General features: G+C 41.6%; 1 protein-coding gene across 1 annotated transcript in view; it reads right to left on the reverse strand.

The window, feature by feature from the left end:
* The window catches only part of CSTPP1 (centriolar satellite-associated tubulin polyglutamylase complex regulator 1), an 80,425-nt gene that overhangs the window by 7,430 nt on the left and 55,672 nt on the right, over window positions 1–17,323 (reverse strand). Inside the window, exons 4-5 of the mRNA XM_082283191.1 lie at window positions 6,191–6,275; window positions 1,168–1,253 (exon numbers count right to left, since the gene is read on the reverse strand). Of these exons, the coding sequence (XP_082139317.1) occupies window positions 1,168–1,253; window positions 6,191–6,275 (171 nt within the window). The remainder of the gene's footprint in view (window positions 1–1,167; window positions 1,254–6,190; window positions 6,276–17,323) is intronic.

The following is a 17,323-nucleotide window of genomic DNA, read 5'->3' on the forward strand; positions in this document are numbered from 1 at the left end:
AGAGGGAGCTATTTCAGTGTGAGTGGACAGAAATCCATGAGCTTTATGTTAGAAACTGCTGTGTACCAGCAGATGAGAAAGTGGCATGCCAGCAGTCCCCAGTGCTTGGGAGCACATCTGATGCTTCCCTCTTTTTGTCCTGAATGAGATTCTCGTTCCTCAATCACAATTTAGAGGGGCTAGGGTGAACAGACCGATGTATTTTAATGCAGTCTTCCCATACAGGACAAGCACCTGAATGGTGCTTGCTCATCCAAGTTTCTCTACCTTGGCTCCTGAACTTAAGTTTAAAAATACCTGGGGATTTTACAGATATATACGTGTGGGTAAACATAAGCAAATACACACACACAAACCAATATTATTTGATTTGTACTTTTCCTGCCAAGAATTTTAGAACTATCCCATCTAGTTAAAACTCAGACTCAGGAAGAGGGATAAAATACGATAAATGACCAACAACATGAAGAATGTTCATATGGATTATCTGTTCCTTTTGCTTTCCAACTAGGGGGCTTTGAATCAAACAAGAGAGGTGGTTCTTTACAGGACAGTGTGCAACTCTTCACCAAGAGGTGTGGAGGTTACAATTTTATGTGATTTCAAGGGGAAGCTGTTGGAGAAGTTCTTGGGAGTGGAGTCCACTGAGAGTTCCTAAACCCATTAAAATGATATCCAGTTCAGAAACTCTCTGGGTTGAAACCAGCTCATAGTTGGGCAAGTATTAAGGGGAAGAATTATATATATATTTGTGCAGTTCCTTTTCCCTTAAAAGGCACTAGCTTGTGGGCTTTTCCTATCCTGTCTCCACTAGGATTTAATAATTTCCTTAAAGAAAGGGAAAAAAATGTTCCTAGTAAAAGTTAATTGTTAGGTGTTAACATAGTCTAGATAAAGCTGGAAATTTATGTCTCAAGGCCAAGAAAAATACATGCATAAGACATAGCAGTTGCGGGTATGTAGTTATTCACAAAAATTTGGAACCTGCTCATTAAGTCTCCTAATCTCTTGACATCAGCAATGCTTTTCATCAGTAGATTCCATTAGCTATATATTTTCTGTGAAAACCCATATCCTTTCAAGTGTCAAAAAAGTGCAAACATTGGGAAGCTGTAAAGTTGTAATGCTACAAGTGGGAGAAGAAGTCAACAGCTTCCCCGCATTTACCTGAGTAGTAGAACTGGATCTGGAAAGCAAAGAGGAAATCAGAAAAAGACATCAGGCAATCCATTGCATCATCCATCAGCACAATCCTATAAGATAAGAGAAACAGTTTAGCATTTACAAAAAAAACTGAAGTCTGTAACCAGGAACCCCAGACCTTGAGAAAGTGCAGCCAAGGAATTATGTGCAACTGAGGATTGCTAGTGGCCCAGTATAAGAAGTTAGGAGAGAGGAATGGGAACACCCATTGCTGCATGGATGTGGATGCCCTACTATGAAACAAAGGCAGCTTAAGAACCTGGAGTGAGGAGAAGATCCTGAATGTCAATCACACACTTCAGCTACAGTGTGAACAGAGCAGTGTGACATTCAAAGCCTGGTGGACATGGTGGAACAAACACTGGCACAAAAAACTGCAAGGCTGGTTCACATGGTTATATAGAATTGTAGAATATCCTGAGTTGAATGGGATCCACAAGGATCATCAAAGTCCAGCTTCTGACTAACTGACTACAGACAGGACAGCTACACAAGCAGTAAACTGGTGTAAGCAGAACAAGACTCATGCTATCCCTCTGTGTACCAGAATTCATCTAACTGGGATATTTTTCAGATTCATAAAGATTGTAACAGTTGCAATTCACCATCTATACTCAAACAAACTCTACTTAACTACAAAGGAAATAACATTGCACCAACAATCAGCACACTGTGAACACCCTATCCTCCCTTCCTGATAAAAGAATTGGTCTATTTTCATATCAGGTCTCTTATTTGACTATCAGGTCAAATTTCATGACAACTGAAGACTTCTTGGGCCAGGGACAGTCTTCTTTCTCCCTGTTAAGCTGTAGGTGCATGTAGGGAGCTACATGAGTCCCTATTTCAAAGCATATTTCTTGAATATGGAAAATACCAGCCACAGGCCATAAAGATGAAATATAAGTGATAGCAAAGTTCAACTCCTCCTTTCAGGAAAAAAACCTGTGGATTTCAGGACAAAAATGTTCATCAAAATGAAAACAAAAATAATGCTCTGGTCACTGCTACCACCACTTAAAGATAAAAAGGTCAGTCTCTGAAGTGGGGACAATCAAACTCATCTGAGCAATGACAGCTTAAACTGTAAAACAGAAAAAAATACTCCACTTTGATGAAAAAACCCCAGAGTATTCAGGCAATGCTAAAGAAAGGCAATTGGTATTTCTTTTCAATTGTGTGTAGGTCTACTGAACCCATACAGTCAGTACCTGGCACACTGTGCCATCTGAGGATTGTCAGTTCATTATAGCCAAAGTATGGGTCATCCAGTAGGACCCTTCTGAACACAGGGCCAGATGCAATCTACGCACCAACTCCTGCAGCATCAATTGTCTAAACACATTGCTGGGGAAACACTGTTCTGTCTCGTGTAAAAGACTCCAGGGAGCTGTGTGGGAGGCTGACCTAGAAGAACACAGGATCTTGCAAGACTTCCCTGCCACTCAGACCAGTTCTGTTCACTGTGGCAAAATCAAACATGTAGAGCAGCTTGAATTAATTATCTCAAAGAAGAAAGACTGGGGCTAAGAGGGTCCCCAGGAGAAAAGCCAGTATTTAAAACAAAACCCTTTGAAGATGTCAAAGTGCTTCTGATTTATTTATTACATTCCAGAAGCCTCCTCTCCTCCTGTCTAAAGAAGCAGTAGCTTCAGTTCTTAATTCTCACTAATAAGCATGTTACTGAGATTGTCAGTGGCCACATCAAGGAAATGGCTTTGAAGCTGGCAGGCAGAGCATCTTCATCTCTCAGGCAATACTGCTCAGCCACTGGCATTTCCAACCACTATTTAAGCACTGGAAATGTGATTGGCCACATCACTGATGAGCTGCACTCCCTCCTTTGAAATGATGGTCTGTTTCCCAGATACCCTCAAAGCACCGAAGCTTTCTTTTCGAAGTTGCAGGAAAACAACAGTGGAGAGTGGTTTTAGATATCTGTTATGCAGAGAGACAACATTACACCACCTTCATAATAAGAAACTCTTTTCACTTGTTAAATCTAAAACTCTGGTCAATGGCAGTGCTTTGCAGCACCAAGTCCCAGTCTCTTACTTGGGGGAGAGCATGAGGAAGTACACATGAGAATTTGCTGGACAGTTTTTGCTGTTAAAGACAGCAAGGAGCCTCTGTGGAAGCCTGTACAGCACATATGTGACAGAGAAGCATCTAAATAGAAGCAGGTGCACTCTGGTGCTCGGTTACTGATTCTGCTTGGCCCAGGAGTTTGCACGCCGGAAATGTTGAGAAGTCTTTAAATCCAAGACAATCATTTATGAGGAGATGGACTGCAGCTGGCAATTCCCCCACATAGCCAGCTGACTGAGCACTCAAGGAAGCTGAGAGAGCATCATATGCAACATATCTGCACCTCTTCCTTGAAATATCGGTCAAGGAGAAAAACCTAGCCACAGACTGTTACCTAGACAGCAGGACCAAAATTGAGGACAAAATCTGAAAGCCTGAACTGCAATTCAAAAAAGTTCATCAGGTATCTCTTATTTCAAGGCATTTTTTATTCATTTTTTTGTTGTCCAAATTAGACTTTAAGCCCTGAGGCCACAGCTGTATTTAAAAAGTTAGTAGTTGGCACTCAATGAGTAATGAAAATCAAGGAGGAACTTTGGAAAGCACTGAATAAAAATGCCTACACTTGTGGCGTTCTGGTAGAGGGTATAGTGGTCTTTCAGGGTTCAAGTGGGTTTGGCTGGCAGGAAAGCCTTGCTATTGTGCCAGTGGGGAAACTTTATGGTCTACTGATTGTGGTTAAAATCTCAAAAATCCAGACTAGACAGGATGTTCCCAGGACAAACTCTAGACCAGGTAAGTTGAAAGGACTTTTACCATTTTCTGCTACCATTAAAGGTTAACTGACACAATCTGTCTCAAAGCCAGGATGGCTCAATTGAGTTTTCAGAGACTTGGTTTATTTACTGAGACATGGAGGCAAAAATAAGCAAAACATACAAAACAGGCAAGATCTGCATTCTTAGGCAATCTTTTTAACAATAGGGGTACTGAATTTCAAGCCCCAGTTCCTTTAGTACTGATCAGTGCAACATGAGCTTCCACACCAAATAAAACAGCATAGGAGCGGTGAACTTCTTGGCTCTCACTACTCAAATGTGTGCAGTGAGTTCCTTTTGTTTCTCTTACAATAGAAAAATCAGTGCTCAGGTACAGATCTTAAAATCATGGCATCAAACCAGAAAAACTCCTTCATTTTCTGTCCTGCAATTTCTTCAGAAAGCCAAAAGGTGTCTCTGAACCTCAAAGGTATCTCTGTAGATTAAAGTCTTTAATCTGCTAATGGCTATAACCATTTGAAGAAGAAAACATCCAAGAAATCTCACAGACACAGATACCCTGGTTCACTTTTTGGGTATGACTTCTGCATTTGTGTAGCACCAGGAACAGAAAAATGGAGCTCTGTGATGTCATGTGAATAAAACCTGTATTGTTGCAGCCTCCATTCTTATGTTCTGACATTTCCTGATCTTAGTCCTAGTGTTTGTTACCAGTGCGTAGCAACAGCTCCTGGATGAGCGGACTGCACCATGCCGTGAGATCATCTCAATCATGCAGCACTGAGACTACAGCTACAACTGCCCTCTTCCCAGCAGCACCAGTGCAGGTCCTCGCTGTGTCACTGAATGCTGTGGCTACTCCTGCTGCTACTTTCTTTAATTCCTTTCCCAAGAAAATTAGCAACAAATCCATTGGGGGTGTGCAGACTGAAGAAGGAACAATGTCTGTAGGTTTGCACGTGACACTCATGTTTTGCAAAGACTTGATCAACTGGTGCTGTAAGAAAGTCTGCAGAGCTCACCCTTCCAACAGGCAGAGACCAAGGCGGACAATGGGAAGTACAGACCAGAAAAAGGACAAGAGCCTGAGCAACAGTTGTAAGCAAAGAGAAAGATAGTTTAGAAATATGGCAAGTTTTATTAAAATTGTTCAAATAGATCAGCTTGCTACAGAGTTCAAGTAAATCTCTAGCCAGCCAAAAGTAGGAGTGAGGTCACCCCCACCTGAGCCTGGGTGCCTCTGACGGAGATCTCATTTCTCTCCAACACCTGCTCCCAAAGCCAGCTTGTCTGTCTCCATGGCACATGCACAACAGTGCAGCAGGCCCCTGAATGGGGCCTCTAGTTTACAGCAGCCTTGTGGACTAAATTCCTTGACACAAACATCACAACATGTGTAGATATGCTGAAGTCTCCATTGCATGCACCATCACAAATTCAGCTGGAGTCCTATGAAATACACACCAGCACACAGGACTGGTGCTTGTGTACCTCCATGAAAGAAGCAGCAAATATATCTCTACTACAGGGCTAGCATTCTTTTTTAGTCTGGCATTGGGGGACAAGCAACTGAACAGATGTGTGTACCTTATTAAGTTTTCAATATCAGATAGTTAATAATCAACTGCCTGGGCTGCACTGGAATCAGCAAGCACAATCAGTAAAAAATTCCATATCACATTATCAATGCCCTGAGCCAACTATCTGCTTTTTGCCTTGTCTAGATTAAAAGAAAATTTCAAACAGATTAGCTACCATGTTCTTACCAAACATACTTTAAAACACTGGCAATCCTTCAGAGGTTAGTGTGCTTAAATGTGATCAACCATAGAAGCTGGGGCAAGGTGGAACACATTTTAGAATGGTAAACAGTATTTGAAATACAGTTTAAAAATCATGTCAGTTAAAACCATATTAGCTAACATTCTCTTATCTGCAATTCATGTGAACATAGAGCCAACAGCAGCATTCTGCACTGATATTTCAGTTTTTGTGTATCTTAAATATATACTCTTTCACATTGCTAGAGAAACACCCTGTTCTTAACCTCAAAAGATAGTGTCTCTTTTCCCCAAAACCTTAAAAGTTGAAGGTCCCTGGTCATGCCTTTACCCACAGGTCTAGTTCCTAAGTCCATGCACGTAGGACTAATCTTGCCTTTAAAGAGAATGAGGACCCACCTTGCTGCTTTCTGAGTGAGTTCCATTGGGAAGTCAGGGCAGAGCAGCTGCAGCAGGCAGTGGTATTCCTGTGCTGTCAGCAAATCTGCAGGGAAAGAGAGGTGAGAACATTGTAATTCTTTTATAGGCTGTTCCCTCCCCTTGCTTCCTCTCTAGGAAAAAAAACTCATATTCCCTTTACTTCCAATTCAAGTAGTCTGGGTATTAAAGACAATGTAACTGCTCCCTAGACCTTCAGAGCTGGGCTCTTCAGATGGAGTTCCCCGCACAGTCTGAAAGAGGCCTGATAAAGGGGAAATCCTATTGAACAGGCTCCTGCAGAGAAACTGGTAACAGGTAGTGATTCAGTGTGAAAAAGGAGTAACTAAAATAGGGCAGTTTCAAGTGAGAACACAGTTCTGTTTGACTTGAATACAACCATGTGGAAAAAGGAATAATTTCAAAATTGCTTAAATTTGCTGAAATTCACTGGCATGGTGACATTCCCCACAATACACTTGAAAATCATCCACAGAACATCTGGCAGCAGTAACAAAGGCAAACAAGATTTTTGGGTTGTGTATGGAAGGTTATAGAGTATAAACCACAGACGTTATTACTTTGGCATTCAGTAAGGCAGCTGGATGGTCTCTTTTGGAATAATGTGTACAAATCTGGTCACTGTATTATAGGAAGCACAGAACAAAGATCCAAAAAACACAAGAAAACCAATCAAATGATTCATGTGTTAGAGAGCATCTTTGTGAAAGACTGGTCAAGAAGGGACTCTGTGGCTCAGCAGAAGGAGTCTAAAAGACGTGACTCTTAGGGAAGCTTATAGGATCCCAAGGGAATGGAAACATCCTGATGTGAAAAAGCCCTACATGATTGTATGTTCACAGTCCAAAAGGCTGTGGACTGGAGTTAAGAAGACGACTAGCTGAACAGCGGCAATTTTGCAGTACTTCTATATACAGAAGAATGCAAAGTATGGAAGAAAGAGCCAGAGGTGGAAGTAGAGCCAAGCAGTAGTCAGGGAGGGGATCTCAAGGGCACTGGCAGTGGGACTGAGGTACAGAGCGTAAGTTCTTTTGCCACAAACATGTTAGTCTTCATTAGGCTTTCATCCAAATAATTAATCTTGTTTCAGATGACAGCCACAACTTAGAATCACAGAGTAAGTAAGGTCCAACCATTAACCAACACTGCCAAGTCCACCACTGAACCACATCCCTAAGCACTACATCTACATGTTTTTTGAACACTTCCAGGGATGGTGATTCCATCACTTCCCTGAGGGCCATTCCAATGCTTGACCACACTTTCAGTGAAGAAATTTTTCCTAATATCCAATCTAAACCTTCCCTGGCACAAGTGGAGGCCATTTTCTCTAATCTTGTTACTTGGGAGAAGAGACTGACCTCCATCTCACTACAACCTCCTTTCAGGTAACTGTAGAGAGCAGTAAGGTTTCCCTAGAACCTCTTTTTCTCCAGGCCAAGCAACCCCAGCTCCCTCAGCCATTTCTCCCAAGACTTGTGTTCCATACACTTCACCAGCTCTGTTGCCCTTCCCTGGATGTGCTCCAGAGAGCACAATGTCCTTCTCATAGGGAGGGGCCCAAAACTGGATGCAGGGTTCCTGGTGTGGCCTCACCAGTGCTGAGTACAGGGGGACAATCACTGCCCCAGTCCTGCTGGCCACACTGTGCTGACACAGGCCAGATGCCACTGGCCTTCTTGGCCACGTGGGCACACACTGGCTCATGTTCAGCTGCTGTCACCAGCACCTTCAGGTTCTCTGCCACCAGGCAGCTTTCCAGCCACACTTCCCCCAGCCTGCAGCGCTGCATGGGGTTGTTGTGACCCTAGTGCAGGACCTGGAACTTTGCCCATCAATCCAGCCTCTCAAGATCCCTCTGCAGAGAGCAGATCAACACTTGGCCAACTTGGTGTCATCTGTAAACTAGCTGAGAGGGCACTTGATCCCCTTGTTCAGAACATTGTTAAAGAGATTAAGCAGGACTGGCCCCAATACTGAGCCCTGGCAGATGAGGGCTTCTCCCTATCTCCAGAACTCCTCAAAGCCTGGCAGTTTGACAAAAGCAAGAGAAAGAGAAAATGTTACATCTTTGTCAGATATTTCAAGAGGCAGGATACAGTATCAAAGGGACATTTCACTGCAACATCCAACCCAGTCAAATTAATGTTTTCAATGCTGACTAAAGAAATACTGCAGGAAGACTGTCCCAAAATCAAGTTACAGACTTTTCCTTTATCTTCATTGTTAGCCAGGGAAGTGGGGGAAAGAGAAGCAAGAGCTATGATTTTTCTCTTCAGTTCAGGAAGCTCCATGGCTGAAAAACATAGCTGAGACACTCTGACATCCATTATAAACACTCGCTAGAGTACAATGCTTTGCACTGCCCTTGGAAAGACTTTCTATTTAATGAAGCACCTTGGGTTTAGGGTCATGCTATGAAAAGGTGATTTTTCTCTGTCTGGAACAGCCAATTCTGCAGTCAGAAATCTGCTGTAACACACAAAAGTCCCAGCCTGTGCAGAACTACAATACCATTGCAGGGATCTGTAGAACCTAATCTATTGTAAGGATAAATACATCAGAACCTCTCTTCTTCCAGAACTTGAATGTTGAGCAGAATTAAATTTCTGTGACTGCACTGAAGTTGCAGGTGTCTTGGAGCATATGTACCTTGTTTGTACTGTCATTTCTTGTCAAAAAACAAATCAGGAGTTGTTCTCTATTGCAGATATGACCTTGGTGCTTCAGTCTATGTGTACCTGAGCTTGTGTTAATGATGGAATTCAGTGGAACGGTGGGATTTCCTCCTGCAGTGTTAGTTAATCAGTTCCTTGAACGTCCTTAAGGAAAGTATCACCAAGTTCTATGTATAACTGCAAAAATATATTGAAAAAGTCCCAATTACCATAAACAGGATTATGCATAGTTTGAATTGAGTTTTCAGCTCACTATCTCTTTCATGACACAACATAGAAGAAAGAAAATTTTGTTCTCTATTATCTTGTTAACTCAACAGTCATCAAGAAAAGTATCACCAAGATTTATGACCTAAGTTCTCAAGAAAACTATCTGGTCATGTAAGGTACATGCAAGTTTCATGTCTCCCAAGGTTCAATAATGGGCCCAATATTGTTTAATTTATTCATCAATGACTTGGATGAAGAGATAGAGGATTCCTCAGCAAGTTCACTGATGACACAAAGCTGGGAGGAATGGCTGATACCCTGGAGTGCTGGGCTGCCATTCAGAAAGACCTTGACAGGCTGGAGAGATGGGCAGAGAGGAACCATCTGAAATTTAGCAAAGGCAAGTGTAGGGTTCTGCACCTGGGAAAGAACAACCTCCTGCACCAGCACAGGCTGTGGGCTGACCTGCTGGAAAGCAACTCTGTGGAGAAGGACCTGGAGTCCTGGTGGACAACAAGCTGTCCCTGAGCCAGCAGTGCCCTTGTGGCCAAGAAGGACAATGGGATCCTGGGGTGCACTAGGAAGAGCACTGCCAGCAGGTCCAGGGAGGTGATCCTGTCCCTCCACTCAGCCCTGGTGAGACTGCATCGGGAGCACTGTGTCCAGTTCTGGGATCCTCAGGACAAGAGACATGGGGCTCCTAGAGCAGGTCCAGTGGAGGGTTACAAAGGTTATTAAGGGTCTGGAGAATCTCTCTTTCGAGCACAGGCCGAGTGACTTGGGCCTGTTCATCCTTGAGAAGAGACAACTGAGAGGGGACGTCATCAATGTCTGTAAGTATCTGAAGGGAGGGTGCCAAGAGAATGGAGCCAGGCTCTTTTTGATGGTGCCAAGCAGTAGGACAAGAAGCAACAGGCAGAAACAGATGCACAGGAAATTCCACATGGAAAGAAGGAAGAAAGGAAGAACTTCTTTACTGTGGGAGTGACCATGGACCAGATTGTCCAAGAAGGTTGTGGAGTCTCCCTCATTGGAGATATTCAAGAACCATCTGGATGTAATCCTGTGTCATGTGCTTTAGGATGACCTAGCATGAGCAGGGAGGTTGAACCAAATGACCCACTGTAGTCACTGACCCATTCTATGATTCTGTGATTTTCCACAAGTCCAGCACAGGAAGCGGGTTACATGAAAACAGAACTTGGGCATAAAAAAGCTCTTTTTGAAACTGACACTTGGTCATAATTGAACAGGATAGTATGGACCTCTTACTCTTCAAGGATTTCTAAATCTAGCTTTGAATAATGCTGGGAAATAAATTTCTGATCTTTGCTAAAATGTCTACATGCTAGTCTGAAGGAGTCACACCAACTGAAAGCTTTACGCAATACTTAATTTCCATTTTTTGTTTGGTTAAATTCAAATTCCTATTTATGCATCCTTATACCTCTTGCTAATTATTTTTTCTTTTATTTGTCAACAGGCCATTATAATAACCCCTTCTTCATACTGTATTTTATTCAATCTACTTAACAGATTAACATTTAGCTAAAGTTAAATCTGTTTACCTTACCCTCTAGATCTTTCTTTACTTAGCCCAGTTATATCTGTTTCTCTGCTTTGATCCCCTTTAGATTTTCACAGTGTGGTGTCCAGCAGTATACAAAGCATCTTTCATGCATTCAGAACAGACAGGCTCTAGGAGGATAATCTGCCTGCTTTAATCAGAAAAGGCCCTTTTCATTAATTTCGATTTTTAGTCTCCTCTTTTCTCTCTGAAGGTGAAGGAGTTTGAGGTTGGTTTTTCTTGAAGGATGAGGTTTCCAGAGAAAGTTGCACTTTTTTCTCAGTCCCTGTCTGATTGATAGACAAAAGCAGCTTGAGAAGGTAACTGGGCCCTAAGAGAGCATTAGTTTTGAGGCATAAATAGAGATGTCTCACTTGGTAAAATAAGATACTTTTAAAACTTATAAAAATTTATGCTTTTTCTTCTCTCTCTTCATACCTAATCACAGCATCATCCTTACTCCTCTACCATAAAACAAGAAAACAATATAGAATAAAAGCAGAAGTCTGCTCAGAAAGAATTTGGGAAAGGGTGGCAGAGATCCTCTCCAACCAGCACATTAGAGAATGAAGTTTGTTGTCAATAAAAGTGGAATTAATTACAGTTTCAATCTTTGGGCAAATGGTCCATTTAGACAGGAACTGCCCAGAAAGCTGAAGTGGTGCAGAGAAGTTCCTGCTCTAAAGAAATCTTTTGTTTCTTATGCCTGGGGAAATGGCATTAAATTATTCACTGAAGTACAGAGGCAGACTTTTTTAGGCTGTAACACAACTCATCCATAGACACCCCAGGCGCCTGACCAACAAATCATACCAATTTTTCAGACTATAGTTGGATACCTTTTATACAGGAAGTGGGATCACCACAGACCTTAGGAGGTGTCTTCACTTTGCTGTGATCACTGTTTTCCTATCCCCTACAGCAAGGTCAGTGAAGACCATGCAGAAAATTACATTTGCCCATGCACCACATTGTCTGCCAAGAGCTGCTTGGAATAAACAAGGGCAGTTTTGGTGCATGACCACGTTGCTCCTTCCTGTCTCCAGGCCACAGCTGAGTAAATAGAGTTCAATGTTGCATGATGAAGAAAGAAAGAAAAGAAGGAAGGTACCAGTCAAAATGAGTGAAAACTGGAATCCACAACTGCTACTTTGGTTGCTACCACAAATTACTGCATCTCAAGTTCCAGTAACAAATGAAGCAAATCATGGAGTGTTTAAATCTGACCCCACAGCACAGGGCAGTGAGATATAGACACTCTACCATGCCCTTGCAGTGGAACAAACTTGCTCATACCATGTGCTTAAGGATGAAGATTGCAGTCTCCATGTTAATCATGTTCATTTACAGCTGAACTAACACTTCACTCTTCTAGAAAAAAGAACTAATAACAAATTCCAAAGTCATTTGGAAACAACAGCTCACTAAGAAGGAGCTTAACAGGAAGTACTTTGGCCATTCAGCATAATTTTTGCTGTACTGGACTTCAAATTATTGCCTAGATTGTACTGCTGCTGAGACCATGCCACTAGCAAAATCCTAACCCTTTCCTACAGATTGGAGTGTCCTGTGAGTAGTTTATTGTCTTTTAGTGCCTGAGGCAGACTGTTTCTCATGTTTCAGGGCTAGAGTGGAGAAATAATTTTGTCCCTGAGGTACAGTCTTAGAAGGTACCACTTTCTGGATAAAAATGGCCTACCTTGAGAAACATGGAGGCAGCTGCTTTGTACTTCCCTGGCTTTTAAAGCACATATCAAAACTGCTTCTGGTTTGTATGTGGCTAACAGATGGCACATGACCTGGAGTGATGGAGCAGACTCCAGGAGTACTAAGTGATGTGTTAATGCTGCTGTCAGTGTTGTGTGTGAAGTGTAGGCACACCTGAATTATCTTAAAACTAGTTATCTTTCATAGTGACAGCAGCCCAGACATAGAAGCCTGGAGCTCAGTGAAGGCTGTAAAATCTACCCAGGAAGCCAATAAATATTTAGGACTTAGCCTGAATTGCAGTCATTGCTGCTGTATCTAGGCTGCTTTCAGCACAAAAAGTAGCTATCTACAACACTGTCACAACATTGTGACAGCTATAAAAATGCCCAAAGCAGTAGGAGACTATTTACTGCAGCTGGTGTATGAAATCTGTCCCAAAAAGTCACATTAATAGCTTCCCAGAAACACAAGGATTGCCTTGATAAATATACATTAAAGTTCCCTATTCCCATAATTTTTTATGTACAACCAGTATCCAAGCAGACTGGAGCCCTGAGGAATGTAGCTGTCCCCTTTGAATTATGCTAGGACACATAATTTCCACAGGTTGCTTTTCTATCACAGTCATGAAGTCATTCAAGAGTCATAAAGTCATAGAGCTGTAAATCAGTCTCCTGCAAATATAACAGAGAACAGTCTAATTTAATTTTTTTTAAGTGTTGGAAGAGTCTTTGCTGGCCTTTAGTTTTTTAGTGTTTCTGGTGTATCATGTACCTAAGATTCTCTCTATAGCCATGCAAGATTGCAACCATGTAGAAAAAAACAAAAAAAACCCAAAAGCCCCCCAAAATAAAAGTCGATGTGTTCTCACGCTGTCTACCAGAACTACAATTTTACAAAATACATGAGTATTGATAATACTGCAACTTCACAACTACCATCTGGCTAGCAGGCTAAGCCTGCACATGCCTTGTTCACAGTATACCTATGGCCTAATTTCCTCCATACATCTAGTGCTAGTAACAAAGAGAGAGCCAAGAATTCTAGGAAAATTAATCCATGCATAGGACTAAGCATGTTCATGTAAGACATGTACAGCAGGATTCATTCTGTTCTTGAAGTGTACAGACAGCTTCCACGATCATTACATCATAGTCTAAAGAGCGTAGGAAAATCAGGAGAAAACTGAGAGAGACCCACTTGCTACTTTTAAGCGATAGGAAAATGCTCTAAAAGCCAAAGATTGATGCAAGGTTAGATGAAAAACAACTTAATTGTTTAAAGGAAGATTTTCTAGCGAACAGTTTAAAGAGGATAATGGTAAAATCTGTATCATGGATCAACATAAGAACCTGTTCTTTCCATGCAGTGTTGGACATAAGTAGCTTTAAATACTGTGGCTTTGTATCAAGGTCTGGCTCAATCTCATTACATACTAGCATATATTATTTCTGCATTTTATATTTTATATATTACTAGCATATATTTTCTTATTTTCTTATTTTAACAACTGGATGCATTAACTCTGATGATGAAGTTCAACATGCACATAAGCCAACCTAAACCCTTACTCCTGCTGAAAGGGACAGGCTCACTTCTCTTTCTCCCTTCCCATCACTTGCTGGTGGCCACATGGTTCTGAACCACCCCTCATACCAGCTCTGGCACTCAGCAGGCCTCTTGCTGAGAAAATTCAGCTTTTTCCCTGGGCTAGTGAATTGCACTGGCTCTCAGAAATATGTGCTGAAAGCTCATGCAGAGCAAGCTGTGGAAGAGCACAGCCAGGTGCAGGGAAGAGGGAAGAAGGTGGATAAGGACAGCAGATTCACCCGTCCTCAGCAAAGAAAAACTGTTAGATAGGCTTAAGGAGTTCCCTGCTTAAGACATTTTAATCCTTAATGTCCAGGATGTATGCAAGGCAATGTCATAGGATTAGTGATCCTCCTAATCAACAGCAGGTTCAGCTTTACCTGCTGTACTTGCACCCTACTGCTGTGACGGTGTGAACACTCTGGTATCAGACACATTTAAAACAGAACTTTTGGCATCCTTACTATCCAAGCAGGCAGATGAATTCAGGTTACTCACAAACCTACTCTTTCCACTGATACTGTTTAGATCCTCCCAGAACAGATCCCAGGACATCCTCAGGAATGGACCCTGGAAGTCTTTGTGTCTGACATGACATGACAGCAAAAGCAGACAGGGTAACTGAAGAATGCACAGTTACTACAGTCTGGCTCAGATAGAAAGGTACCTGCAGGAACTGGCTGCACCCTGGATTGCCTCTCCTAACCTGTGAGAACACGAGCAAAATCCTGCCAGACATAAGGGTGCTGCTGCAGGTGAGCAGTCTTCACAAACAAGATGTTTTGCACTCTACAAAAGGAGCACGGCTGCAAACAGCAGACTTAGGTGACTCCTGTTGACAATAGGTAGAAAGACCCAGTTTATGATGTGAAAAAACAAAGGCTGAAAGAGATTTAGTGAGATTTGCCTGGAACAACCTATGTCAGACTCAGGATGAATATAGTGGAGAGTTAAGCAGACTGACCTAAAAAGATTTGTGGGGGAAGTGCTGCAAGAGAGAACAGGGAGAGAGGATTAGCATTGTGATTGAGCAAAAAGCTAGTTGTGAAGTACTTGGATAAGAAGGAAAAGATTGAGCTGCCACTGATATGAAGAATGAAGTAATTTGTTCTGGAGGTAGCCTGGACAGTTCATACGAACTGAGAAGTGGGTCCATTATGGGCAAATATTGTAGCACCCTACTTTGAGGAAGTGAAAGGTTTTTAAAAGAGTTAAATCTTCTAGCTGGTACAATTGTTTTCCTGCACTTTGACCTTGAGCCCTTTTATCAATAAACCACTTGCCAGATTAACAAAAACAGAAAATGAATTTATACAGAACTGCTCCAATTCTATCCCCAGAAACCAGATTCTTTCTGTTTATACAAATGTTAATCATCCTCTAGCCCCTTTCAAATTCCCCATAATTACCCTTTAGTACGAAGTGTTTCATGTGGCAGCATCACTTCAGCTTTCAGTGAATGTTACTCAGGGCACCATGAGCTGTGCCAAAGGTACAGTCCAAGGCTATCATTTGGATGCTTATGTGGCTAACATGGCACATCCACAAACTGAAAAATTCAAACTTTCATTAGAAACATAGAGAAAGTTTTCAGCTCTCATGGTTGTAAAGAAAACATTCCAATATTGGAACAGTTTAACTGATGTAGTGTGATATTCCTGAATCCACAGAAAATCTGAAACATGACTGAAGTTTGATCTTTTCATCTTGGGAACCTTAACACTATACCTAATGCAACACTAAAGACAATGTTAACTCCTTATTTTCTTGTTTTAAGTCTAGAATGGGACTTTGAATGTAGTTTGGGCTTAAAGAATTCAGAGTTCCTGAAGTGCAAGAACAGTAAACAATAAGAAAGGAGAAGCAGCCACAACTTCTGGCAGTATTTCCAGAAGCAGAGAAAGAAGATAGAAGAAGACAAACAAAAGAGTCTGGTTTAAATTTTCCAGTACATAGTTGACTACAGGAACCAGACGGTGGCTTAAATGGACACCCAATTTTCTCCATGCAACTTTAAGATTTACAAAGATAAATCCATGCATATTCCAAAGCATGTATAATCCTAAATATATGCTCAGCTCATTGAGTATGATCTCTAAGGGCATTTAGCTTTCTCTAAAAAAGGACATAGACCTAGTTTTGTGGACTACAGTATGAGAATGTATGACTACCCATCATGTTTCAGAGGCATAGCAAACGCAGACCAAAACAACGCAACACAGAACTGGCTTTTAAGACAGATAAACTAGAAAACTAGAAATAAGGTACCATTTCAGAGTGAAAGCAATTTATAACTGAAATGCCATAACATTTGACATTTTTTGTACGTGTCCACTATGAAAATTTTTTCCTTTCACTATAATGTTACTAAAGACATAACTAGCAGATCTCCCCAGCTATAGGTGATTTAGCCTGCTTTTATCTTGTTCAACAGTTGACTTTTCCTCATTTTGACAAGTTTTCAGTCACTTGTGTAGAAAATAATCAATCCAATGCCAGAGCTAATTGGTCTTGTAAACAATAAGGAGAAAACATTCCTGTTGAAGTTCTGGCCATCTGGGGGGCAGACTGCTCAACCACTTGAAACAGGACCCACAGCACTCTTAATAGTGAAGTACAGAAATGCCGGCAACACTTCACTGAAGGATACCATCAACATTTCCCCAAGATCTCAAACAGCAGCAGTAATCTTTAGACAAGATGTGGATCAGCCTCTACTCAAGAAAACAAGTTGTCATTAAGCTTAAGATCTTCAAAACAACTGAAGAATTCATGGCTACACATCACGAGATGGGCAGAGTAAATGGGCAGGTGGTATGCAGCTGTATTTCATTCAATGCAGGACCTTACATACAACCCTTCCTCCCTCGGATATGTACTAGGACTAGTGACAATATGGCCAGTCTTCAATTAGTGCTTGGTATTTCCTCTCTGCTTTGGGAGCCCCAAGAAATACAGTTAGCTGGCAGACAGCTCATCTCCGTCATGCACACAGGGTCAGGGAGCAGAAGAAAGCTATGACATTGACCTAAAACAAAAAGGAGGTAGAGGATAAGGAGGATATACAATGAACTACGGAAATGCTGCAGATTGCTGTAGCAATGTCAGATCAAAGATCTCCTCCATTTCCAATTTCTTTCCAGACAACTTTTCCAGAAAACATCAGTGAAAGGCTCCAGTGAACCAGTTCTGGTAGAATCAGGTCTTTTCAAGTACCTTGAATCTCCCACGTGTTCATATGGCACGAAGTGGCATGTAAAAGCATGAAGTGCAACAGTCAACCATTTTCTCAGAACAATAAGTAAAACAGGAATGTTTTGGACTTTCCTCTTTTAATGA

The sequence above is a fragment of the Coloeus monedula genome (genome assembly GCF_965178545.1).
Source record: "Coloeus monedula genome assembly, chromosome: 6".
NCBI classification, from domain to species: Eukaryota; Metazoa; Chordata; class Aves; order Passeriformes; family Corvidae; genus Coloeus; species Coloeus monedula.